Below are 27,641 nucleotides of genomic sequence, written 5' to 3' on the forward strand. Positions count from 1 at the left end.
TTCTAGCTTGGTCTAAAACAACCGCATTGTATCTGTCACTGAACTATATCAAATAGCTAAAGCGTTTGCGTTTATTTATTAGATCGTTGTTACCATTGGCCAAAACTTGCTGAAATAAGGAAAAACAGACGAGTGGTATATTTGTTTCTTGCAAGGAAATATACCAAGGGGGCGGTGTTTCAACTCCGTCTTTGTGCCGCTTTCCGTTTGCGCAAGGCTCAATCGGAGATCAAGAGATTGTACTAACCTCAAATAAGCCACAAAAGAGATACACACACGAGTTCTTTGACGTCATTAACCCTTTCTCATTTGGTTCTTGGATTTCTTTTTAAACTATCAAAACCCTGAGCAATAAAAGTTCAATAAGGGGCTCAGTTGGATTTGTTAATCTGTGATAAGTTTGTTTTTTTTTTCAAATCTAGATTTATATGTGGCGTAAGTGGAGTAGAAATTTTGATTACTAAGAATGCATAGGTCTTACTAATTAGTAAGATCTTTGTTGGTGGCTATGTTACTTACGCTATATAACACAGCTTAGCCAATACTCTGGTACGATAATAACTCAAGTGGGTCGGTCCGTGTTGGACAAGGTTAGCATTTGCTTTCGGTTTTTTTTTATTTCCTTTCATTACCCCACATCCTTAGAAATATCTAGCCTTGGCATCTTCGAACGGCTTGGTTAGAATCTTCAACTTAGAACGAGCCACAAAAGGTTTGATTCTGTCGTGTACACCCGATATTTTCCTGGTGTAAATTTGTAGGAATTGGAGTTTCATCGTGAGATTGTCTCCACCTTATTGTTCACATATCATGCATAAAACCGTTGTATTAAAATATTATTTCGGGAGGTTTGTTTTGCGAAATTTCCCCCGGCTTGTTAAGATTATTTTTTTTTCACCTTTTTGAAATCGGGATTATGGAGAAACAAGAAGAAGCCACTAGGCTGTGCCCTGCTGTATACCAATGTAGATACCTGTTCGGGATAAATGGGATCATAAAATAGGCTTATCGAAAGATTATAAATACTCAAACTTTGATTTTGTGTTCTATGCCCAGCGGCTATAAAAAAAATTATAGTTGTATCTGAGTTTATTTACTCCTATAAATCTAAATCAAATCCTCTGTCCCGGAGAAAAGAAAGATCCCCCTTATTTAACAGCAATGTTTCTGGTTTTTCATCTTCTGGGAAGTTTGAAAGGTTTACTCAATAATCCCACTGATCCATTACAAACAACAATGTGTGCTCCAGCTTATGATTGCAAACAATTTAACCGCCCTGATTTTCAAGATCCTTACTATTGTGATGATGATGATGATGATGATGTGCAAAGTATCCTCAGTATTCCTGAAGAAAGCAATGTGTTGCCGTCATATTACATGTATAAATCAGTTGTACATAACAAATTCAAATACTTATCAGGTCCTCCTAGCTACAGTCTGCTTCATGATGAATCTTCGGACTTGATGCAAAACTCTAACCCCCTGACAGTCTCGGTGGCTACTTCAATCTCAAGCACATTACAATCTTTGACCAGCACTAACAAAATCAGCTTGGAAGTTCGCTTCGATCAACCCTCAAATCATGACTATAAACAAGGAGAAACTATTCTGGGCCATCTCATACTTCAAAACACATGTGATTCTCCAATTAACTTCTCCACTATATACATTTTGCTTGAGGGAAGTATATCCTTTGCCGAAACCAAAGCTAAAACTTTCTTATCCATGGTTGACTTTGATAGTGTTATTTGTCCACTCCTTCATATTGACGCTAACCTGATTCACAAGCACCCATTCACTTTTAGAATTCCCAATTATTTATTAGATAGCGAGTGCGCTCATGTATCTAACCATTTAGAGATTCCTCCTACAACACACTACACAATGTTCTGCAATGCAGAAGTAAAGTACAATCTTTCTGGGTATATATTGCGGCAAGAGAATTGTGAATATGTCAATGTTGGAGAAATTCAAAAAGAAGTTTCAATCATTCCCCAGTACACAAACGAAGAACATATTAATACAAACTATGAATCCTTGTTGAGTAAGTTATTAGACGAAACTATCTACATTAATAAGGACAGATTTAATCAAATTATGTGCAATTTGAGAATAACCCCATTGCAAAATAAACAGGTTATTACTGGAAATAGCAAAGTTTCCAGTGTTAAATTTGATGCCAACCTTTTACAAGGTCTTAAAGTTAAATATGTCCCCGCCATTCCAGGCCACCCTGACTTGAATCAAACCTTGAGCATACCGATAGAGTTTAAGTCGACCAAAGGTGGAGAAGCTCCTTCTATAAAGTCTATCAGTGCCGAATTGGTTGCTGCTACCGGGAAAACGTATGCTTCTTGTCCCGTTTATATCGATGATTCCATGTTATTTGAATCGTTTTCTAATCGAAAATACAATGACATAGTAGTTAACCCTATTATTAAAATGAAGGGTGAATTGTATAGATTAAGCCATGAGTTAGACAATTCGGGGCTAAAGAAATTACTCAGATTTCATATTTATTATTCCAATTTCGCTATTCCAAAAGTTGAATACCTGAACAAAGAAATTAAGGTGAATCTTAAAGGAATGTATCGTTCATTGGGTGACAAATCTCGAACCAGGAACGTGTACGGTGGGTTTAATCTCACTCCTAATTTTCAAAGTTGTCATATGGTAAGACTGTATTATTTACATTTGGTGGTTAAGTTTGACTGGAAATCCAAGAATAATGTGGTTATTAATATTCCTGTAAAGGTGGGCCGCTATTGAAAAGCCTTTGCAAAGCAAAGGTAATATTTATTTGCTTATTTATTTGTAACAATATCCTTCCTCGCCCACATTAAGTGCTATCAACGGGTCGACTATGAGTATACTAAACATTACGGAACCAGTTCGTTGAAATATAAATCTATATCCTTGCTATTTGTAATAAACAAGGTTCTAAAATATTATTGACTTAGGAATGGTGATAACTCTATTATCATATAATTAGTTTCTTAAATAATGCAGCAAAAGTCTAACCTAACGGCCAAACTTTTTCAATTCCCAATAACGTAACCCGGGGTATACAATTCCACTAAATCCCATACACAACCACATAGCGATATCACCACCATATTCACCTCCAATTCTAGTAGCAATTGGTCCTATCCAGTAAGTTTGCGACATACCAACAGCGGCACCAGTAGCACCAATGATAAAGGAAGCAGTTGCAGCCAAGCCTCTTGTCAATTTATCATAATCATTCCAGATCTTAAAGTTGTAGTGTTGATTGCGGCGTAATTCTGAAGTACCATAACTTCTTTCCTTTTCCACTTCTTGCTCTTCAGTTGCAGGAAATTCGAATTTAAACAAATACTTGAATCTATCAGTTCTGAAGATTGTGTTTTCTTCAAGTAAAATAATAAAATACATCGAGATCCAATAACCAACCATAGGTAAGAAATTACCTAAAATTGTAGCAAACTGATCCCTTCCAACAAGGGCACAAACTAAGTAGATGGCAGTTAATACAAATGCCCAAAACCATCTGGGAATACGAGCAAGGAATCTACCAGCCAATTGAACACCAAATGCAGCGGAATATGTGTTAAGAATGTTGTTGGAAATCAAAGAAAGGAAAATCAAGATAAGAAGGAATTTTCCACCCCCACCCCATGGCTTGAATGCTTCGTTTAAAAGACCACCCATTCCCAATTTTTCATATGCATCTCCCCAGGGTTGATAAGTAAGTGCTACGTTACCAATTAATAAACCAGCAACACCAACAAAGGTAGTTGGCACTGCAATACCAATGAATGTGATGGTGTATACTTCCAAATCTGGAGTGTTTTCTGGGAAAATGATGTAATAATCGGAAGCAATAGAGCCCCAAGTAGAAGTAATGGAATAACATAATGAGAAGAATGATAACCAATTACCTTTAATTGTGGCAGGATCGGTTATGGCATCTTCTAAAGTCAAGTAGGAAAATTTCTTAGATGCAACAACATATAATAATAAAAATGCAAAGTTAACTGGTAAACTTAAGAATGTTTCCACTTTCAATAATTGCTTAATACCTCCGATTGCAACAACAAGTGATATACCAGCAATTATAATGATTCCTGCCCACACTGGGATTTTTTCATTTGAAAGAGCTGCCAAAATCTGACCACCAACAACACAATTGACAACTGACCAACCCATAACACCAATAATACTGACAAACGCAACTAACTTAACAAACCACCACCCGAAAAGGAAACGAGCACTAACCATTTGTCTACATCCTGAACGAGGTCCCATTAAGGAGCAATACGCAGCAATGGCACAACCTAATATTTGACCTACTGTTCCTGCAATCATAGTATTCTTTAACCCAAGCCCAAACAAAAGTGGACCCAAGTAGAACGAAGACATAGAAGAAAGACCACCACATGCTGACAACCAAAGACCCATGACACTAATTAATAATTTGGTTCTGTTGGTTGATCTTTCGTAAGGTTCGATTCTTTCGATACCTCTAGCTTCAACCCCTAAGGCATCAAGTTTACGGGAAGCTACTCCAAGGTAATGGAACATGGAATGAAAAATGGAATTTTTATTCTCATCGGAACTGACATCTTCCATATGACCTGCCGGAAAATGGTTTGCTGCTGAAGTTCCTGTTAGGTCCACCTCTGAGATTTTCTCTGTCTGCTTCTTGCTCATAGCCGTTTGCTCTATATGTACTAGTGATGCAAAATATCTTGTGATTATAAAACGAAAGTTCTTTTTGTATCTTTTTTTTTTTTTCTTCAGGCCTTTGGAGCTGAGTCAAAAAAAAAAAAAAATTTCACTGAGTCATTTTTTTAAGGTGGAGTATTATTTTTTTAGGAAAGAAAGCAAAAACGCCATAGATGTGAAAGGCATTCGCGACGATACAACTTTGAATCTGTTTAGAAGTTGCTGAAAAAAGTTTTAATGCTAATAAAGGTTCAAATAAGACCCTTGTTACAATCCCAAAGCTCGTAAAGCACAAGTTTATGTAGGGTTTGAATCGATCCACAGTTATTAAGTACGAAACAGTCAAAACTTGTCAGATTATGGTATAAACAGGAAATACCCCTCCCCCTTGACAAAGCCTGCCGTTCTTATGAATTCTAAAACATGAAAAGAAACTCTAGTTTGATTGCAACAAAATTGTGCGGAGTTTGCAACTCCAATACACGATTTTGACATGTCACGTGCCAACCACAGCTGCAAAACTGTGTCTAGTAATGTTACACTTTAAACTCTTTTTAAGTACAAAATATTCAAAGTACGTTGCAGATCTTCAAATTTCCATTTGTGCTGGTTAGCAGTATTAGCCAAAATACAAGTAAATGTTGTTGCAAAAATGGAGGAAAAAAGAAAAGCCCGATGCGGGGGTCGAACCCGCAACCTTTTGATGTCTAACTTAAGAGTCAAACGCTCTACCGATTGAGCTAACCAGGCTGTTTTTTTCTGAGTAAATTTTCGACTTTATGGAACTGTTAAAAATATCAGAGTATATTTTGGAAGTAAAAATTGGCCCCTACGGAAAGTAAATTGGTCTTATTACTAAATAATGCAGTAGTAATAGTTTTAAATAATCTTCTAGGACTTTTAATTTTGAAATTGACTGGAAATTGAATATATTATCATATTTTATTAATTTTTTAAAAAGTTCGTAAAAATCTTGCCAAATCAAGTTGTTTTATTTGCAAAATCAGCTGGCTCGTTAATTTAATAGTTGCGAATTATACCTTAAACAAAAGTAGTGATTTAATTACTCCAATAATAAAGATATTTTCTAAGATGTGTTTCCAATTCACAATTTGTAAAGACGCAGTTTTTATTGGAGTTGGTTTTTGCAGCCATATATTCTACCCGCACAAAAAATGAATTTCGGGTCGATAGAGAGAGAGAGATTTTAAATAATTAATGAGCTCGACTTTACTGGTTATGACAATTGGTTATCTCATAAATATAGAAGGTTCCTGTGAAGAAAAGTAAAATCGCAATCAATGTTACTATTTTAACTAAGTGAAGGAGGAAATTCTTATAAGGACAATGATGTAGTCAAAACATTGGCCAAGGTTAAGAGCCAAGGAATCGGTCGACCGGATATTTCTGGTTTTGTTAGTGAAAATGCCAAGTAGATCCAATAAAGAGTGATATATGTGTTTTATAAGGATAACTTTGACAAACAAGATTATTCCAGTATATGTGCCTATTACTTTATTAGAACTTTGGATTGAATAAAGCTGAGAAATCCCAAGACCACAATATTATGAATTAAGCTGCAATTCTTCAGAAAAACTACAAGAGATGGAGGCGCGCTGTTACTAAATTGACACGAACCGAGTGCAGGAGACACAAATAGTAGGGCTAAGTGTTTGTGAAGAGATTGCTTTTGAAAGCTAAAAATGGAATATTAGCTCATACTCATGAAGATCACTGTAAAAGTTTTTAAATTTTCGAGAGTTATAAAGCTTCAAAACTGGCTCCACAATTAAGCCAAACAATTACTGGTCATACCAAAATAGGATGTTAACAACTTAATTATGGTTGCTCAGTAACTCTTCTTGGCCTCTTGTGAATTTCCAGCCATGGTTGTAAAATAAAAATGGTTTAAATAGCAAAATGTTGAGTTGTCCATCTGTTCATCAGACAATTAATAAGATGATGCCAACATAGAATGTATGTTATGCTATAAATTAATGTTAGTAAAATTGGCACTATTCAATTTTTTAGCAAGCAAGTATTATTCTAGACTGATATTACCAATATACCAGTAAAATTGCTCCGATAAACACTGTGATGTGCTCATTCTGAGACAAGATCAGATTATCTTTATTTCGTTACATAGATATTTCAAATAATGTAGATAAGTTTGTTAAAGTTATGATCATCATAAAAATTAATAGATATAATTTGTTTGCTATTTCCATTTTCGAAAATTTAACATACACATCTGTGTTTAATTGCTAAATAACAAGGGTTCTCCATTGTACAAGGGCAGAAGGATAGCTGTGGTGTCGTTATAGAAAAATTTTTTCATGTTTATAATGGCTTGGTGCACATGTGCGCCGGGTAAGCACCACATTTTAGGTTTGAAAAATAAAGAAAAAAAAAGAAATACTCCGTCCTACTCCGAATTGGGCTCGGGAGATAAAGAAAAACAATGCGAAAAATAGAATTAATTTATTTTTCTTTGGGGGTGTAAAAAATCTATATAATAATCCAAGCAAACCATATTCTCTTTAGTTAATAATATAAATAACCCGGACAGCCCACATTTCTGTACAACCAAAAAGTAAATCTTACTCTAATACGTAAAATATCAACGACACATTTATCAAGATGATCCTGCTTTTGAACATTATAACAACCGAAACTATTCAGTTGCTGACTTCCTATTATAATTTTATTCATTACATTATAGGGATGTTTGCATTATTTGAATTTGTGTTATGTAAAGTTAGCCAGAGCTTGATATTAATAGTGGTAGTCCCCATCGTCCTTTCCTTTGCATTTGATTTAATTTTCTCAATATGCTATAACATCTATGAACAAAAGAAACTTGGGTCTTTGCTAGCGAAGAATTAAGCGTGATAGCCCGCTATCATAAATTAGCTAGTTTTAAAACCTAGCATCCTCGGGAATCATCAGAGTATACAATAGAGATGTTAGAGGACAAATATGAGGATAGATCAAAGCATAACTGGTTATTGCTTTGTATTAAGAACTTATTTATTTATTTATTTATTACTAGAAGGAAATTTACAACTTGATGATCTTTAAATCAAAGAGACTCTATATAGGCATATATCGTGTTTTGTATAAGAATATATTTTTGGATTCTAATGCGAGAAATTGAGAACAATTACTTGTCGTAGTTTTGTACCACGATTCTCTTCTATATTTCAGGTCCACAGGGGATTCAATGAGATGGTTTGTTTGTTCGATAGCCCTTCGTGCATTTACGTAGAAGGTTATGAGAGCTTTTGAGGTTCGGAACCGATAAGAAATTTAGATAACGCACGGGGGGGATCTTACTTGCTATGCGGCTCATCAGATTTTGTGCTTCCAATAAAAGATCTAGGCAACCTCGGTAACGCACAACTAAGTAACTTCATTCTGTACAATGGACACGCTTCCGAATATCCGATAGAATTGTATTAAATTATAATATGGATACATGGAAGGCATTCGGAATTAATGAGAAACAAAACTACACTTTTTTATAACTCTAGTATATTAACATCGTGCGAACCAAAATTAGTTCCAAAATATCTCCCTTCAATATTTTTTAAAGAAACGTTTAAAGACGATAAAAATAACGTTGAACAATTAGCTTGCATTGAGGGAGGTTCTGTAAAAAGTACGAAAGTTACTGGTTGCAAATATCTACTATGAATGAACAGAATCATTTATTCGGAATATACCATGTATATGGTTTAATTGAGCAGTATAATCATTAATGTAAAATGTTAATTCACTTAATACAGTTAAAGCCGATTTTAACTATCGGGTTCCATTTGTTAATAACATACTGAATACGAGAATGGCGATGATGTCATAAAATCTTAACTACAGAAGCACAACAAGCATGAGTGACTGGATCGAAAGGTATTAAAGCTGAACTGGGTTTAGAAGTCTTTCATTTTATAACTTGAAATTTAGAACCTCCCCAATATGAGAAGTTTCATTTGTGATCACCAGAAATGATGCTTTAATAAGCAATGGGTGCAAAAATTACCGCCAGTGCGTTTCCAATGAGCTTCTTGAAATTTAATAATAAAACACCAACAACAAGTTGTAATTATGAAGTCAGTATTGTACTTAACTTGAAATGACATAATCTAACTATGAACCTCAACTTCTCCTTCAAGGCGAAAGAAGAAGGTTTCACTTGGCGGTAACAAAACTGGATTTAAGTACTGACAGATTTAGTTGTAAGAACCTTTTTACCCAGACTGCATGAATTGCAAAAATCAAGCTTGCTTACCTGTATTTCATCTAAATAAAAAAAATTAAAATTCAAAAATGGTTCCAGTTTTTTTGACATTCAAATGATTTTGAATTAACTAGGTTTGTAAGTACTAAGTTTGGAATACAAAAACAACCTTTCTATTAAGTTACATAGAGTGAGCTTTACTTGGGATTATTGCAAAATATTCTTGAGATTTATGCTCTGCAACCTTAAAATCAAACATATAATGAAAAACTAATAAAAATTAAAGGATTTCAAGAGAATCCTAATCTATTTGTACTTATGAATCACTATGCAAAAAAGGTAAAAAAAAAACCCAAACAAAAAGTACATAAATAGACCACGATATCTTTGGATATTAGCTTGAACCCAAGTTTGTTCACCTGTCATTATTTCATATCTCTCTTTTTTTTAACAAAGATGCTATATTTTATTCTTTTATTCTTGGTAAGTTCAATTTTTGCAGCTGAAGTCAGTCCAGTATTCACTGATTTTATTTCCTGCGAATGGGAAAATGGTGGTGATTTTCCCTTTGCACTTCCAATAAACCCCAAGTGGATGGTTAAAGTTGGCTGGACCATTGATCAATCAACTATGCAAGTTGGAGATACTTTTACGTTGCATATGCCATGTGTTTATAAATTCCCCACCTCTGATAAAACCTTCAAACTAAGCCACAACAACATTGATTATGCTTCATGCCAGCTTAAACCAGGAGATGTGGTATTGGGATATTCTGAAGTCAGTTGTGTGATAAACGAAGTCCCTTCTGCTGGTTCGGTTTCTGGTGAAGCAACTTTTCCCGTGACATTTAATGCCGGTCTTTCTGGAGCAGCTACTGATTTACAATGTTCGTCACGTTTTCATGAAGGTACCAATACCATCATATTCAATGATGGAAACACTGAAATTTCAACTACTGTGAATTTTCAAAAGGATACCGACAATGATTTTGACAAAATTGCTTATGTACACAAATATATTCCCAACTTGAACCGGTTTCAAGACTATTTGTTGGCAGGAAACTGTCCCAATGGGTATAAATCGGGAAAGTTAGGAATTCAGTTGGCATTGACCTCTGAAGTTATTGATTGTCTGAATGCAAAAGCACATATTTCAAACATGTTTAACGATTGGATGTATCCTACCGCAGCTCAAAACCTAATTGCCTCAATAGAATGTGGACCAGATTCCTTCACAGTGGAATATGGAGAAATCCCCCCTGGATATAGACCATTCATTACTGCTTTTCTTCTTGATCCCCAGTTTTCGGGAACATATGTCAATTATATTAATACATACACTTGCAAAGGAGAAGACAAAGAACATGAGAATGATGAGGTTGTTCTTTGGAAACCATCAAATGATGGGATGACTGGTGCTACTGCCCAACGAGTAATTGTCGTCACTCAAACTTATACTGGTTCGACGACCTCTGCAACTACACTACCATTCGAAACCGGGCCAGGGAAAACTATGACAATTCAAGTTAATGTTCCGATTCCAACAATCACAACCACATCGACGTATATTGGTATCTCAACTTCTTATACTACAATTAGTGCTGAGCCTGGTGAAACTGCAATTGTAGTGGTGGCGGACCCTACTCATACTACCATCACAGAAACAACATGCTGGGACCGTGATATTACCACTACTGTCACTATTATTGTGCATGATAATCCAACCGATATAGTTGGAATAGTCACACCTTGTGCTATTGAAGCCACCACTGAGGGGGAGACTACTACAGATCCTCCTGATACTGTTGACCCAACCATAAATCTGACAGATCCGATTGAATCAACTACTACAGAGCCAAGCGATACAGTTAGTCCTACCATTACAGATCCTACAGATACAGTTAATCCAAGTGAAACTACAGGAAATTCAATTGAAACCACTGAAGATGGTACCAAAACAGATACTGATGTACCAACTTTCACCCCCGAAGATCCAACAGAACTAGTTACAAGTGAAAATACAACAGAAGGTACTACATTTGAATATACAGAGACACCTATACCAACAAAAACAGATGAAGTCCTTCCAACTGAAACCAAAGATAGTACCTCTAATGAAACTCTGACTGATGATTCAACAATTTCTCTGACAGAAATAGAAACAGTATATCCTACCCAACAATGTTCTGATTCCCAAGAATGTCCAAACAGTACCGAAACTGAGAATACAATGACAACTACATTATATTCAACCATAACTATGACTGAATGTAATGAGTTCTCTAGCTGTAAAACTATCACTTCTATAATTACTTGTTCGAATGATGATGAACCAACTGATACCACAATACCATTATCCACCAGATACTATACCTTAACGTTAATTAAATGTTCCGAGAGGTCCTGTACCACCACCAGAGTTTCTATTCCTTGTACTTCAAATTGTGACAAAGATAATACCACCACTTCAACTTTGAAAAATACTATAAGCATGAGTATTTCTTCTACCAGATCAACAATAACAACAACAACAACAGCTGAACCCACTTCTGCTTTGCCATGTGCCACTTGTTCAAATATTGAGGAAGGATCTGGTTCATATTTGACATTTTCAAATGTAGTTACTGTTTTGTTTCTTAGTGCATTTCTATTATGATGTAACTACTATGCTTCTATGTTTTAACCATTTCTATGTATAGTTTAATTTCTTTTTAGTCAAACTGATCTCAAAACCAAGGTTGCAATTCAAACTCATTGGAATATGTACAATATGCTAAAACTAGGTATGCAGAGAAAACTGCAATTTTGACAGTTAAAATTGCTCTTCGGTAATCTCTTAATAGATCCTTGAATGCATAAAAATATATTGTTGCTTTTTTTTTTTTTCATTATCAATTCATACAGATAACAATTACCTTCCCTTCAAAGATCGATTAGTCATTTATTCCTAATTGGGAATACCGTCGTTTGTCGATTATTACATGTGGCAAGGTTACACAAACAATTCCCAAGTAATCTAGGTAGCACGTGGACTAACGCGCATGTTAAGAGATCATAATGGAATGCTACACAAGGGGGTAAATTGATAAGCCGATCTCTTCATATTTCAACCGTTTTCGTCGTTTTACTATATCATGAAGAATTGAGAGTAGGGGGCAGGGAAAGTTTTGAAGCGTGTTTGCTTTGTCAAGCACCATTACCAGCTGGCATGTTTTGCACACCTGTTTTAAACTACAATGTGGCTCAGTATGATTGCTATATCTTCTTTGTGGAGTATCATAAATTACACAATATGTTATAGATAGAGGGGGAGAGGGGGTTCAATTACCAAGAAATAGGGATAATTACTGTGAAAGATAAAGCCCTTAAATCCCTGAATATTCGAACAGGTGGGCTTGGCTGTTGACATTCGTTTGTAAATTTTTTTTGCAGTTTTATTTTTTTTTTTTTGAAAATATTTTGTTCTTCCCTCACCAGTATTTGTTATTATATAGTGGCAAAAGGTCCCACTTCATAAGCTTCTACGCGTTTGTTTAGTATTTCATGTCGATGAAAATAAAATAAAATTGTATGTATGTAACACTACGATGAAATTTTACACATTTAAGGTTTAAAGGTAGTAGGCATAAATTCTTATTTTTCGTCAGTCATGGCAATTATTGACGGAATAAATTGTAATGGAATTAAACATCGTGTGAATTCTTCTTGACTGAAAGAACTTGTTGACCAAGGAAGTAACTGCTTGGTATCACGATTTCATTTTATCAACTGTCAATGCTTAATCTCATCGAATCAGGTTGAAAATAACTGGCGATAAAAATATGTAAAACTGCCCACGTTGCTTCGCATGCTAACAAAATATGTTGATGAAAGATTGCAAAAATATTTTTTTATTCCTAGAACAATGACAAAAGAAATTATTTACACAATGACGCAAAGGGAGCAAAAAAAAACTAGTTAAGCTTTCAACGCCTTGGTTAAGACAGTCAACAATCAACACACAAGGAGCTAAAAATAAAATTAGAAAAGCCCTCAAGGGTGGTGAATGTATAAATATAAACAGATGCCTTGTATTACATTTCTTACTATAACTTTTTCTTACTTTTTTTTTTGATTCGCTATTGCACATCTCAATCATATCTTCGTATAATACCCATACAACCACACGTTCGCTTTGATCCTTTTTTTTCTTCTTTTTTTTTGCATCCTCTGAATTTACAACCACACCAGAGGCCACATTTTATACACACCCATATTATACCAGAATACATCTTATACAGATCTGAAATAGATCCCACATATATACGCATATTGATCCATCATGATTGAGAAAATCCATATAAATAGATCTCGTCAGAAACTTATAATCTACTCCATTATTGTTATTTGGTTGTTGGCAATCAACTTATGGCTCTTCAAAAACTCCCGTGCCAAAACAACTCTTAGTGCTTTTTCTACAGCACCTCCTCACCATTCCTCAATTTACAACCAATACGATGATGAAGTCGTATATAAAATGAGTCAACTGGAAATTGAAAGTGACTTGCAAGGATTATCCAGCACCGAGGCAGGCAGCCCAGTTGCTATTAAAGATGATTTCACTATTCAATTATTACAAAACAACTTAAAAACTAAAGATCTTAGAGGGGTTGATGCTCATGCCGAAGTTTATAATACTATTTTTAGTAACCACAACATTGACTCTATTTTTGGAAACTTAGATTTTGAACATAGATGTGAGTTATACTTCAGAAATCTTTTTTTGAACGATCACAACTGGGCTTTCAACCCTAATGAAGATTTGGAATTGATTTACAGAGACGATTTTGCTTATGAAGATTATTATCGTGCTCATAGTGGTGAGATTAAGAAGAAATATTCCGAGAAGATTGACAAACCAGAAGATCAAATTAACGACAACGATCCAGCCCTTAAGAAATATATTAAACAAGAATACAATAGCTGGTTGAACCTGACAAGATTTAATGAACAAATAGTTGTGAATGGTGTCACCACACTTCGAATTTTTAACAAATGTTACATAAGTAACGATAATGCCACCCAAGTTAAAGCTATGGATAAGTTTATCAAGAACCAACATAATCTTGTTAGTGCCTTGGCAGCAAGTGAAGGTGAAAGGTTACCATCTTTCGAATTAACCAAACAAGAATCTTTAATCAACTTGCAGCAATCAACTTTTGAACACAGAGTTTATCCATGGCTTTCATTTGAACCTCCTGTATATGAAAGTTGGCAAGGTCATGTTTACTATCAACCTCCAAATTTACAAGCTATCCGCAAAGGTAAGCCACAACCAGCTAGTAAATCTAAATCTCCTTACTTTTTAAGTCAATTCAGAGACCAATGTAACGGTAAGGGGATCGTATTATCTATCGGTGACAAACATGCTGATGACACAGTTAGATTAATTCACTTATTACGTGCTTTGAATAACAAATTACCAATTCAAATTGTTTACTATGACAAATTATCTACTGCAACCAAAGAAAAAATTGTTACTGCTGCTAGAGAACCTTTCAACTCCTTGCCAAGATCTTTTGCGAAAATTGCTCATTACTTTCCTGATGACTATCTTACTGCAGAAGAAAATGGGTTACCAAAGCAAGATGTTTGGTTCGTAAACACTTACAATGTGATTAACAACGAATTCAAAGATAAATTCAAAGGCTTTGGTAACAAATTCTTAGCCACTCTTTTCAACTCGTTTGAAGAATTCATTTTGGTTGATGCCGATACTGCCATGATGCAGAACCCCGAATTCTTTTTCCAATTAAGTGGTTATAAGAAAAGTGGTGCCTTTTTCTATAAGGACAGATCCAGTTTCGAAGACAGAAAGGATTCAGATGGTTATTTCTTCAAGAAAATTTCTCCATCAATCATTGATTCTGTTATGTTTAATATTCCTATTATAACTGAACATACCTTGGATCGTGAATTCTTCAGAGGTGCTTTCCAATACATGGAATCCGGTTTAGTTGTCTTGAATAGAAAGCAACATTATAACGCCATGTTGATGATGTTACAATTGAACTTTTACCAACCAGTTACTCAAAGAATCCATGGTGATAAGGAAATTTTCTGGTTAGCTATGGCTGTCAGTGGTGATGAAAGATACGAATTCAATGAATATTTTGCAGCCGCAATCGGTGAAGTTACTCCAGAAGCTGACAGAGTAAGGAAAGATGGAACTAATGCACATGCCAAGGAAATCTGTTCACCACACCCTGGTCATATAAATTCAGAAGATGGCCACTCATTAGTTTGGATCAATTCAGGATTCCAATTCTGTGGTCAAGCCAGTAAGATTGATTATGATAAAGAATATCAGAAAAACACAAGATTAAAATGGTTAACTGATGCTAATGCATTTAAAACCTTTTATTATGCCCCACTTCGTATATCTCAAGCAGTTATCCCACCAGTTGATATCAGATTCCGAGCTACCAACACTGAAGAAGAACCTGAAAAGGGATGGCATATGGAAACCGAGTATTGTAATTCTTATATGTGGTGTGCATATTCCAGCATTGGTGGTAAGGTTGAAGGTGGTGGCACAAATACACGTGAAGGGACATTGATTGAATTCCCGCAAAGTGCTCGTGATTTGTTCGCTTATTATGGTGATATTTGGGTAGGTCTTGAATAGATTGATTTATTAGTTTGGTAATTATAGCTAATTTTATAGAATTGTATTATACCGATAAATCACACTCTATAAGCTATATTGTCACATGTATTTGTGCTCTATAAAATTTTCCTAAACTACGCCTTTCTGTTTTCTACCAACTTTAAATATTGGTTCTTTATTTTGTCATTTCCAAATTGGATGTCTATATCATCATCATCATCATCGACATCATCATCGTCATCATCCAACACTACACGATTGTGCTTGTTCTTTACATGAACCATGTTGGGCCTACCCTTAGTTAAACCAGTTAAAGGTTGTGATAAATTTAACGGCTTAGATACAACCTTCTTGTCATAGTCTTTTAAACTTTTAATGTTAGATTTCCACTTATCAACTTTAAGTTGTTGGTCTTGTTTTGAGGTCGTCAATGACTTGGATTTGGAGTTTTTCATACTTAATTCGTATAACTCTTGAAGTCTTGAGTTTTCTTTCATTCTCTGAGCAGGTGTTTTCAAATCATTCGGAGTAGATGTTGGATCATATCCAATCTGCGAGATCATTGAATTGGGAAATCCCTGGGTTCTTACCTTTTCCAAAGGTTTTGGAATTATGTTATCACCTTTGATTAAGTTGAGATTGTTTAATGAAGAATTTGACGATAATTTACTTAGCTTCTTTTCCAACTTTTCATTTGCTCTCTGGTCAAGAAGTTTTCTTCTCTTATTTTGAGTTTGTAGAACTTTTGGATCTTGGAATCGTTTAAAATCTGGAGCCGCCCCACCCGAAGTTATAACCGTATCTTCATTATAGTCTCTAAAGTAACTACCACTTTCGTTGGTTTTCTTAAATTTCTTGGGGGATCTCATTTGCACAGCACCATTTAATTCCATTCTTCCACTATGCTTATACTTCATATCGAGATGAATATCACACAATTCTGCCTCTTTTGGATTAATCACATTCTGACATTTAATATTAGGAGGTTTGACAAATTTACAATACCCAAAATCCCGTAATGCTCCAATTTCAACAATACTGGAAACATTACTGTTGTCTAATTTTAAATTAAACCCGAATTTTTTTTCAATCTCATACTTGCTTACAATTGGATTAAGCACGGCAATCAAGTTCCCAGGTTGAATTTTCCAATTCTTCTCAAATGCTTGTTCGAAAAGCATTAAATCCACCGAGTGATGAAAATTACCTACTTTTAATTTCATATATTTCGTGTTTATCTTTGTCATTTTGGGCTCTGATTTGGCTAGTACCATTCCAACCAAGCACCAGTTAGTATATACCGGTTCTGCAAAATTGTTTGCTTTGTTGACTTTTGCTAAAAGTTTATCTATCTTAAGAAATTTCATCTCGGGGTCAGTTGCTTTAATAAGTTCTTGGAACTGGTTTGCCGATATGAATCGTTTCCGAAGGAAATGACCTGTAATTGGTTCCTTTTCGTCAACATCAAATGCTTCAGACTTAAATTCTGACAAGGCAAATTCGAACCTTCTCTTATCGTAGTCTATCTGACGAAGTTGCACTTGGAAATTAGCATCATATAACTTGTTCAAGAAGTTGGACTTTGCTTTTTCTTTGGGTTTCAGTTCAATGACAACTGTTTCAATACGAGGAGTCATTTTGGGAATAGGGGGAGCAACAAGAGTGTGATTAGTGGGTTTAGGTGGAGGTGATTTTGGAACTTCTGTTCTATTGACCTTGTCTTGTTTCTTTTGCTTGTTTAGCTCCTTCTGTTGCTTCAATGCTTCATATTTAGCTTCAAATTCTTTCACCAAGTCCTTTAATTCATCAGCAGAATCTTCAGTCAAGAGATCGTCCGAGTTTATAACTTCATCTCGACTGTCCTCCATATTATCTCCTAAAGTGGCAGCCAAAAGTGTTGTGCTGAGACGCGTAAACTAGCCTGCCCATATAAAAACTAGAAAAATATAATAAAGCACCCTCCTGCATACAAACCCCAAAGGTGTGTGTTGTAACTTTCAAGTTTTTGGCAGCACTGGAAAAGAAGTCCAACCACTTGAAGTTTAATCAGAGCGGCGGCAACCCAGAACCACATAGAACCATCAAACATGTCTTTGTCAATGACACGAGGTAGGAGTAGATCAATTGTTCAAAGGATTGCTAGTGATGTTCCTTCAAGCACTGAGGATCATCTAAATTTAGGAGAAGATGATACCATACAACCAACTACTTATCGGACAGCCAGATCCAAGTCGGTGGATATAGATGCTACTATCAGTAATGGCATACATCTGGGCGATTTACCAATGTTTCCATTTACTAACAAGGAAAGCAACAATGTTTGGTCGCAATATATCGAAACCTATGAATACGACGTTGTTTTAAAACCTCAAGACATTCAACATATTAATGATTTACAAATTGACAATATCCTTAATTTTCAAAACAATATTGTCAGAAATCAACAGCAAATTGGGGAGTTTATTGATGAAACAGACAGTCTTTTGGCTAGTATTAATACCTTGTTGGTGAAGTACAACCAGATTTCCAGCGACACAATCGAATTCGATAAAGAAGCAAATGATTTACTTGAATTACAAAGAGGCTATACTGACAAGTATGATCAAATAAACACCTATTTAAAGCATTTTGAACATTTAGATTCAATTACAAAACATTTATCAAGATCAGGGAACCATTTATTGCATCAGAAGAGAGACTATTTTGTCAACGAAATTTTAAAACTGTTGGATGAATCTTTAGTGTTTATTAACCAACATACAAATTTCAAAGAGGCAGAGCTATACGGTAGTAGATTCAGGCAATGTATGACCCGAGGATTAACATTAATTAGAAACTTTCTAAATCACGAATTAAGGAACTTGGATCAAAGTATTAAGAGGAAGTTAGCCAGGAATATATCTATCGAGTTATTGATATATAACGAGTTTAATGATTATTTGAAATTTGACAATGGTTCATTCAATAGTTTATTTAAAGAAATTGTGGCCAGAACTTACACTCATGAGGAATACAACGGGTTACTCAGAGAAATATTAGGTACCTATTTCGACATAAGATTGAATCTTTTGAAAACATATATAGAAAAAGATTCCAATATCCGTTCATTATTTCACAAGTCAGACCATGACCTTGTGCAAACGTGCCAAGACCAAATCTCATATTTCAAAAAGATTGTTGAAAAGGAATATTCCTTATATAGACAATTTTTTGTGCAAGACGAAATGGTAACTGTTGTAAGTGAAGAATTCTATCAATTCTTGAAAAATTTACTTGAACCTTTGTACGACGTTACAAGATTACTTATTTTGAAAGAACATAGTATTTCCAACTTGTGTCAGTTGACCACGTTGCTACAAAAGTATTACGAATTTGATAGCGAAGAAGACACTGCCAGTTACTTTGCTATTGAAGTAATCAAATATGGTGAATTATTCCAGCCAATTCTTGATGATGCTCAGAGTAGATTAATTTTCAGAATCCAAAAGTATGTTGATGACAAATTAATAAAGTACAAACCCAAGCCAGAAGATTTAAAGATTGGAAACAGAAAGGTTTCTCTTGAACCAGAAAAGCAGCAAGTTAATACATTAGACGTGGAATATACTGAAAACTTATTTCCTGATGTCTATTTACCATTAGGAAAAGCATTAACACTTTTATCCAATATTTATGAGCTAATCAACTCGGTGGTTTTCGATGACCTTGCTCACTACATTGTTCATTCTTGTATTGAATTGTTGCAAGGAGAATTTGTTAAGATAGCCAGTGCACATATGGGGAAACTCGATGGTAAATTGGCATATTTGAACAATTTAATCACATTACGAAGCCAAATTAATAATTTTGATATTCAATATACTAGAACTGATTATTCAATTGATTTCACAAGTGGATTGAACGATATTTGGCAAATGATTAAAGCTAGAAGTTTTAGTTTAAACAATAAAGGGATTTTAGACTTGGCTAAAAAGACAGTTCCTAAAATTATCAACAATATGATTGATGCAAACTTGGAAATTGAATTAGAATTGAATAATTTGGTAACTGAAATTATAACATTGTGTTCAACTACAATTTGTGATCCAATACAAACCGCTGAGAATCCATTGGATGTTACCCATAGATTTAAAGATAATTTGATTATGAAGATTCCGTTATATTTCAACGAGTTCAAAATGATATTGAACGACTTGGCAGTGACACAATTCTTAATGAATAATCTATCAAATGTGGTATTGAATAACTATGAAAATTACTATAAACTGTTGACGGCAAATATATCTAAAATGGATAGTGAAACGCGACAACAAATTAGTGAAATAATGGAGGTTGACGCCATGTATGGGTTTATAAATGATTTGTTAACTCATGTATATGAAGAAGAAGTGGAGGATAAGCCAGAATTCAACGAAGATATTTTGGAACTTGATAATATAGTTGAAGGTGTAGCTGATATACTGGTTGATCCAAATAGTGAATTATCACCTTCTCCCGGAACAAATTTAGACAAACCTGAAGCCGAAGCCGGTGAAGATTCTGAGCTGGTACAAGCTAAGCTAGTACCTCCAGTTTCCACATCACACACAGAAGTGGAGCCAGAGGAATCCACAGTAAGTGAACTCACAACGGAGGATCCCAAGGCTGTCGAACCCTTAGCTGATTCTATATAGACTCAACAGATCATTCTGTAAATAGCCAATATGCCATATTATACAGCTAAAAGCTGATACCTTGCTCTATTCAATAGAACTAGACTATTCTTCATCAAATGGGTTATAAATATTCTTGGACAAAAGCTTATTTAATTCATTCTTGACAATTTGAACCTTATCATGCTGTATCAACAAATGTGTGTCATCTAATTCTTCCAAGACAATACCAGGACTCTCTGCATCAATTTGTAAAATCAATGCCCGTATGGAAGGATCACATTGAACTAACACTCCTTTACTTGCCACTAACATTTCTCTGTCTATTAGTTGGTTTGCCTTAGTTTAGTATGTAAGTTGGCGTTAGTTTTTTCTGGATGTCATTTGTTTTTTTTTTTGGAGTATGAGATTTTTTGGCAACACTAACCTGATGGTCCTTAGACAGCAGTCAATGCCACAGCACAATCCAGACAGCATAGAAGAGACTCATACAGTGCCTAATGAATACGAAAAGAATACCGCACCGGAATTGATTCATCATGATGAATACAATCTGTCGGAGGAAGACCTGGATGAAGAGGATGACTCCCCTCCAAAACTTAAATACACTCGTTTAAACAAGCTTCCTCCAAACTTCTTCAATAAGGATCCAGTATCTACTTGTTGTATCCACGATTCATACTTTATATTTGCCACTCATTCCGGAGTGATTCACATTTCAACTCCAGACTTTCAACCTATTCGAACATTCAAAGCTCATAGAGCTTCCGTTTTGTCTATATATACTGATGGGACCTACTTTGCCACTGCATCAATGGATGGTACTGTTGTCATCGGTTCAATTGTTGACGAAAAGGATATAGTAGCGTATAATTTCCAAAGGCCAGTTCATGCCGTGGTGCTTGACAAACATTATAGCACTAATAGGAGTTTCATTTCTGGAGGAATGAGTGGGAAAGTAATACTATCCAATAGGAGCTGGATGGGTAAACGAACAGACGTGGTTCTAGATGAAGGTTCCGGACCAATTGTATCATTAGAAAGAGTTGATGATTTACTATTTTGGATGAACGATAAGGGTATTAATATTTACAATTTCAGTCTAAAGCAAATGTTATTGGTTGTTGACAAGCCAGAAGATTCCCCAAGAAGTGATTTATATTGGCCAAGAGTGACATTTCCTGACCCAAATAGAATTATAATTGCCTGGAGCAATTATATATGGTCATTAAAGATATCTATCAAACAAAACTCAGACGAAAAGGTGACATCTTCAGGTATGAGTAAGATCTTACCCTCAACAGCAAGTATATCATTCAGAAATATTCAAGAAAAAGAAGTTGAGATTGAACATATTTTCAAAGTGGATAGTTTAATCTGTGGTATTACAAGTTTTACTGACGATTTATGGATGATTCTTTCATATGACCCACCTACACTAGACGACACCACTGGGAAACTCCAGTTTAACAATCCTGATTTAAAATTAATTAACTCAGTCACGGGGGAGGTAGAATTTGAAGAAGAATTAGGGCTCAAAAATGTGGAAAATTTGGGCCTAAATGATTTCACTCTCGGTTCACATATAGAAACACTGACAAAATACTATATCATTAGTGCTAAAGATGCAGTAGTTGCCCAAGAATTAACCTTAAATGATAGATTGTCTTGGTATTTAGAAACAGAAGAATTTTTGCACGCATGGGAAATAAGTGAACATTTAGTATCACCAATAAAGAGGTTGAATTATGGAATTCAGTATGTTGACAGTTTGATTAAGGAGGATGATTGGGTTTCTGCTGGTAAGTACTTGCAAAAGTTTTTAGATATTAAGGACATTAAGGACAATGAGACCAGAAGTGGCACAATTACCAGCAGTAGCACACAAGATGACTCCTATGCCAAGGAAATAGTAAATCAATGGGAAATCTGGAGTAATATTTATATAAATAGTGGCCATATCATTGATCTTACTGATATAATTCCAATTACATCAGATTTACCAAAGGATATTTATAACCAAATACTCAAATATTGGATAAACACGAACCAAGAAAAGCTTCATGATTTGATAACTCAATGGGACATCGAAGTATATGATGTGAAGCAAATACAGTCTCAACTTGAGGATATTGTACGAACAGAAGATTCATCACAATTGGAGAAAAGTCTTGTACTTCTCTACGACAAGTCGCTAGAGCCTGCAAAAGCAATACCACATATGGTTCATTTGAAAGACCACAATATTGTTGAATATCTCTCCAAAAATCACATTTTAAGTCAGTTCATTAATGAATTACCAGATATAATAAGTCTAAGATTTGACAAGGATGAATTGGAAACACTTCCAATTAGTAAGATACAGTCCAAAATTTCCGATATAGTTTCAACTTTAGTGGATAAACGCTTAGAAGTTAGTCCAAAAGTGATTGTGGAATTATTTAGCTCAATGCCGTTCATCAGTTTCTTCTATTTGGAAAAACTTAATGAAATCGACAGTTATTTGGTTGCACCATTTGGAAATGAACGTGTTAAGCTCTATTCTCAATTTAAAAGAGAATCCCTACTTCCATTCTTGCATAAAAATACTGGTTATGATATCGACGAAGCTATAAATATATGTGAACAAAATGAATACATTGAAGAGTTAGTTTATCTCCTTGGTCGAATTGGCCAAAACAAAAAGGCATTAGAACTTATAACTACAAGACTAAATGACCCAATTATGGCCATTAAGTTTGCCAAAAGACAAAACGACAAAGAGGCATGGAATATTTTGTTGGATTATTCCATGGAAAAGCCGGATTTCATCAAGGCATTAATTGAAAATTCAGATGAATCTTCAAATGCATATTATGATCCAATTACTATTCTTAAGAGAATGCCCAAAGATATCAAAGTGCCAGGGCTCAATGACTCTGTGATTGAGTTTTCTAAAAATAACGATTTGAACATGATTCTTAATCAAATCATACTACGAATCATTTATCAGCAATCTAAAGAAACTTCACAGGCGTATAAGTTGCGGAGATTGAAAGGAGAAGAGATCGAGGTCGATCATATGACAAATATAATCCAAACATTTGAAACCATTGTACTTTTAAGAAACAATGAAAATACTGATTTGCAGTTAGAGGCTAACTTAACGAGTGATCCACATAATATGTCATATGAAACTCACATGAAGAAATTATTGCATCTAAAGGAACTACAAAGGAAATTGACGTAAATGCTTCTAGGAATAGAAAAGCCCAAATCGATTAGATCGTATTCTACAGACCCGTCTAGAATTGTTATTTTCCTAATTCGGAAAACAATAGTGCACGTTATGCATTGTTTATGAAAAACGGTTTAGTTGTGTATCATTCTTGTTCGTTCTTAACCCCTTGAAACTGGACACGATTTGTGGTGCTAATCATATGCAGATAAGTATAGCAACTACTCTATCTATGTATACGAATGTTCAATAAGCAATAAATAGACGAAATACAAAGACTACAGTTTCCTGGTGTAACTGGGTGATTTTTCTAGTGTTGATTGACAAAAAAAAAAACAAAAACAAAAATAAAGTTTCCTTGCCCCTGTACATTTTCTGGCTCGATCTTGCTTACACATAAACAATATACGAGAGGTTGATTAGGGATAGATCTCAAATTTCAATTAGATACGTCATTATTTGCTCTGTGTTTCAGCTTTGTGTAAAACATTATAACTGTTTACAATGTTGCTAGGAACGACCATACATGTGATTTCTATTTTTCCTAACACCCGCCTCCAACAAAATTTCATGGCTAAAGCGGGCAAGGCAACTCCGATTAGCCTAGGAAACACTTCTCCGTTAGCGTAAACTAAGGTTAAACAATGGCTATTCAGTTCCACTTTGAGGTATTTTATTTGCATAATTTTGTGGGGTATAGGTACACTCCCCGCAGCCCTAAAAAATGCTTGTGATCCAAGTCCGAAAATTATCTAATTTTAACAATTTGCAACTACAAAATAGGAATTTCCACATGCACATGAGACTTAAACGGACCCCTTAGAGGAGTAAATGCATTATCTAATTACTGTTGTTGGATATTGTCTAGATGTCAAATGTGGGGAACGATAATTTTTGCAACCTTTTTGGATCTAGAATATATAATATGGTAAAATAACCCAGTAAATACCTTAAATCTTGTCAAAATTTTCGTAATTGAACGGATCTTAAAGTTTAATAATGCAAATTTCAACTGCCTGTGTTTTGAACTCTACAGTGAAGTTTTTCACTAGTTGGTATGGGATTATTATAAGTAGTATACTTGTATATGCTTTAGCCATTCATATTAAGCGTGAAAGATTTAGAAGAAAACATGGAACACAAGAACCTCCAAGATTTAGAGAAGGTGGGTTTTTGGGATTATTTTTGGCCTATACATTAATTCTGTTTAAACAATCGGGGGAATTACTTGATTTTGCTGTTTCAATTTTGGATAGATATAACGGAACCCTTAGTGCCAAGTTATTTGGACTTAGAGTTATTGCCACTCGTGAACCAGAAAATATCAAGGCAATGTTAGCTACTCAATTCAATGAATTTGGCCTTGGGAGACATTCTCATCTTGCAACATTGTTAGGTGATGGTATTTTCACGTTGGATGGTGATGGTTGGAAGCATTCTCGTCAATTGTTAAGACCTCAATTTGCTCGTGAACAAGTTGCTCATGTTCAAAAGCTTGAGCCCCATGTTCAAACTTTGGCTAAACATATTAGAAAATATAAAGGTGATAAATTTGACATCCAAGAATTGTTCTTCAGATTAACTTTAGATACTGCTACTGAATTTTTACTTGGTGAATCTGTGCACTCATTGCATGATGACTCAATTGGATTACCTGCTCGTAAGGAAGTTTTGGAATTTGCTCGGGCATTTGATTTGTCTCAAAAGTATCTTGGTTCGAGAGTTTATTCTCAAGCAGCTTATTTCTTAGTTGATGGTTTTGAGTTTAGAAGAGCAAACAGGACAGTTCACAATTGGATTCAAACTTTTGTTACCAAGGCTTTAACTATGACTCCTGATGTTCTTGAAGAAAAATCCAAAGATGGTTACACTTTCTTGTATGAATTGGTTAAATACACCAAGGACAAGAGAGTTTTACAAGATCAATTACTTAACATCTTGCTCGCTGGAAGAGATACTACTGCCGGTACTTTATCGTTCTGTTTGTTTGAATTAGCTAGAAATCCTGATGTATGGGAAAAATTAAAGGCGGAAATATATCAAACCTTTGGTAAGGATGATACTTCCAAGATTACTTTTGAATCATTAAAGCAATGTGAATATTTGAAATGGGTTATTAATGAAACTTTGAGATTATATCCTTCAGTTGCTGTCAATTTCAGAGTGCCTAATAAGGATACTACTTTACCAGTTGGTGGTGGTCCTGATGGAACCGCTCCTGTCTTTGTTGCCAAAGGTACCACTGTAGCATATTCTTATTACGTTACCCATAGAATGGAAAAGTACTTTGGTAAAGACCCAACAAGATTCATTCCTGAAAGATGGGAACACCTTGATCAATTAGGCTGGGCTTATTTACCTTTCAATGGTGGTCCAAGAATTTGTTTGGGACAACAATTTGCTTTAACTGAAACTGGATATGTTCTTACTAGATTAATTCAAATGTTCCCTAATTTGGAAACAAGAGATCACAGACATTATCCACCTTTGAAGAATTGTCAATTAACTGCAAGACATCAAGATGGAGTCTTTATTTCATTAAGTTAGCCTGGTTCTATTCTTAGTATTAGTATTATTTTTTTTTGTATATTGTGTTTATCTAGTAAATTTGAAATCTATGTTTGTGAAGTAAAAGTTGCAAAAAAAAACAAAAAAAAGTAAACTCCCATTGCAAAGAAAACAGCACTTCTTTTATCACAAGGAGACAGAACATGAGTCACAAGAAAGGAAAGTCAAAGGAGAAACTCAAAATACCCGAATTGGATCATGGAACAAGGAAATCTAATAGTCTTAAAAGAAAATTATCCCATAAATTCAAGTACAATCCCGTTAAATCTGAACTTTCTTCTCAAGAAACAGACGCTTTAATAATTTATGACATTGTGGATAGTTATTTCTCACCACCAATCACAGTTGATAATGCATCAGGCCAAGAGATAGATACTGAAGAAAGAAACAAACAGACAGCAAAGTTTGCTTCATTACACAGAGGATATCATTATTATTTTGGAACTCTTGTTTCTTCACCTACATCAGCACAAACAAACCAGAATCATGATGAAAATCTTCCACCTGCTGAATTCAAGACTTTGCCTATTACAGGTTCTAATAAATCATGGTGGAAAGTTAAATTCCAAGAAAAGTTCTTACAAAAATGCAAACCAAGGAAAGAATCAGCAGAAGAAGATATTTTAGGACTTTTTGAAGATCCACCAAGCCCTATTTCAAGACCACCGAAAGTTGAAATTAGAAAGAGAGGCGATATCCCCCGTCCACATATAGAAGGCGTTAACAAAATTAGACGAAGATTAAGTTTATTTTCTAGAAATATATAAAGAGAACTTACTCGTTACCTCCCACCAAATGGATTTAACCTTGAGAACATTGAACCAGTAGCCCTTGAAAAAAGGTCGTTAGCAAAAGAATTGGCCTTACCAAATTTATCACATTTGGTGAATGCCAATGCATTCGTCACTGACAAACTGATTGAAATTGCAATCAACATCAAATACAAAAATTGGAATTTCAACACGGCCAATAATCCAAGAACGCCCCATGCAATTGGTTGACCATATAACAACAACCAAAACATTTTTGAATCAATTGGGTTAATATACCTGTTTGGATCAGCAGTTTCAAATACCCACACATTTTCAAATTCGCCTACTTGACCTTCAATTGGATTAGTTTCATTCCACCATCTTAATCCAACTAATAATCTTCCAGAAATGTTTTTCAAGTTCCAAAAATCAGCAGAAACTAACAAGATAAGGGTGATAAAGTGCAATATAAATCTATTTTGCGTGGTAAAGAATCCTATAAAGAAGTTCCCAAAGATATATATAAAAATTGGAGCCAATCTGAAAAACATGTAGAAAAGTAAGGCTATAGGATGCGAGGATTGTCTTATCCGTTCTACCCATGTTTCAGGGACATTGTTAGTTGTTTGTTGTCCTTGTGCTGGAGCAGTTGTTGGTGCTGGAGTGGTGTTGGCTGGTGGTGAAGTGGTATAGGTATGTTGCGGCTGGGAATATGGAGTTTGATTGATGGGCTCGTCTGCCTCAATTGCGGTGTACGCTGAACTCATGGTAAATGTATAATAGTTTAGTCTAATCTAAGTGTGGGAGTCTGCTTTGTTGTAACGTCTGCACGAACTTTTTTTCTGGTCAAAGTAAAAAGA

The 27,641-nt window shown here is 35.0% G+C and overlaps 10 protein-coding genes across 10 annotated transcripts; 6 read left to right on the forward strand and 4 right to left on the reverse strand. All coding sequences in view use genetic code 12, as the record gives it.

Annotated features, from left to right (window-relative positions):
- Nucleotides 1-1,236: 1,236 nt before the first annotated feature.
- On the forward strand, nucleotides 1,237-4,727 carry SPAPADRAFT_67014 (uncharacterized protein; the record flags this gene model as incomplete). Its single annotated transcript, XM_007375608.1, has 1 exon — nucleotides 1,237-4,727. One exon carries the CDS (start codon nucleotides 1,237-1,239, stop codon nucleotides 2,767-2,769), a length of 1,533 nt encoding a protein of 510 aa, XP_007375670.1.
- FCY23 (Fcy23p) lies at nucleotides 3,022-4,611 on the reverse strand (the record flags this gene model as incomplete). The annotated part of the gene is made up of 1 exon (XM_007375609.1): nucleotides 3,022-4,611. The coding sequence occupies one exon, from the start codon at nucleotides 4,609-4,611 to the stop codon at nucleotides 3,022-3,024; it is 1,590 nt and encodes a 529-aa protein (XP_007375671.1).
- Nucleotides 4,728-9,400: 4,673 nt separating the features above from the next.
- Nucleotides 9,401-10,693, forward strand: SPAPADRAFT_138016 (uncharacterized protein; the record flags this gene model as incomplete). Its single annotated transcript, XM_007375610.1, has 1 exon — nucleotides 9,401-10,693. A coding segment is annotated over one exon (1,293 nt), but the record flags the coding sequence as incomplete, so codon positions are not given.
- Nucleotides 10,694-13,264: 2,571 nt separating this feature from the next.
- On the forward strand, nucleotides 13,265-15,610 carry SPAPADRAFT_55855 (alpha-mannosyltransferase; the record flags this gene model as incomplete). Its single annotated transcript, XM_007375611.1, has 1 exon — nucleotides 13,265-15,610. One exon carries the CDS (start codon nucleotides 13,265-13,267, stop codon nucleotides 15,608-15,610), a length of 2,346 nt encoding a protein of 781 aa, XP_007375673.1.
- A 116-nt stretch (nucleotides 15,611-15,726) lies between these two features.
- On the reverse strand, nucleotides 15,727-17,460 carry SPAPADRAFT_138145 (uncharacterized protein; the record flags this gene model as incomplete). The annotated part of the gene is made up of 1 exon (XM_007375612.1): nucleotides 15,727-17,460. One exon carries the CDS (start codon nucleotides 17,458-17,460, stop codon nucleotides 15,727-15,729), a length of 1,734 nt encoding a protein of 577 aa, XP_007375674.1.
- Nucleotides 17,461-17,691: 231 nt separating this feature from the next.
- Nucleotides 17,692-20,265, forward strand: SEC34 (Golgi transport complex subunit; the record flags this gene model as incomplete). Its single annotated transcript, XM_007375613.1, has 1 exon — nucleotides 17,692-20,265. The coding sequence occupies one exon, from the start codon at nucleotides 17,692-17,694 to the stop codon at nucleotides 20,263-20,265; it is 2,574 nt and encodes an 857-aa protein (XP_007375675.1).
- An 84-nt stretch (nucleotides 20,266-20,349) lies between these two features.
- Nucleotides 20,350-20,559, reverse strand: SPAPADRAFT_55858 (TFIIH complex subunit; the record flags this gene model as incomplete). Its single annotated transcript, XM_007375614.1, has 1 exon — nucleotides 20,350-20,559. The coding sequence occupies one exon, from the start codon at nucleotides 20,557-20,559 to the stop codon at nucleotides 20,350-20,352; it is 210 nt and encodes a 69-aa protein (XP_007375676.1).
- A 136-nt stretch (nucleotides 20,560-20,695) lies between these two features.
- VPS41 (Vps41p) lies at nucleotides 20,696-23,780 on the forward strand (the record flags this gene model as incomplete). The annotated part of the gene is made up of 1 exon (XM_007375615.1): nucleotides 20,696-23,780. The coding sequence occupies one exon, from the start codon at nucleotides 20,696-20,698 to the stop codon at nucleotides 23,471-23,473; it is 2,778 nt and encodes a 925-aa protein (XP_007375677.1).
- Nucleotides 23,781-24,432: 652 nt separating this feature from the next.
- Nucleotides 24,433-26,087, forward strand: SPAPADRAFT_153278 (cytochrome P450; the record flags this gene model as incomplete). The annotated part of the gene is made up of 1 exon (XM_007375616.1): nucleotides 24,433-26,087. The coding sequence occupies one exon, from the start codon at nucleotides 24,461-24,463 to the stop codon at nucleotides 26,006-26,008; it is 1,548 nt and encodes a 515-aa protein (XP_007375678.1).
- A 541-nt stretch (nucleotides 26,088-26,628) lies between these two features.
- SPAPADRAFT_61469 (uncharacterized protein) lies at nucleotides 26,629-27,601 on the reverse strand (the record flags this gene model as incomplete). The annotated part of the gene is made up of 1 exon (XM_007375617.1): nucleotides 26,629-27,601. One exon carries the CDS (start codon nucleotides 27,546-27,548, stop codon nucleotides 26,811-26,813), a length of 738 nt encoding a protein of 245 aa, XP_007375679.1.
- Between the last annotated feature and the right edge of the window lie 40 nt (nucleotides 27,602-27,641).

The sequence above is a fragment of the Spathaspora passalidarum genome (genome assembly GCF_000223485.1).
Source record: "Spathaspora passalidarum NRRL Y-27907 unplaced genomic scaffold SPAPAscaffold_4, whole genome shotgun sequence".
Classification (NCBI taxonomy): Eukaryota; Fungi; Ascomycota; class Pichiomycetes; order Serinales; family Debaryomycetaceae; genus Spathaspora; species Spathaspora passalidarum.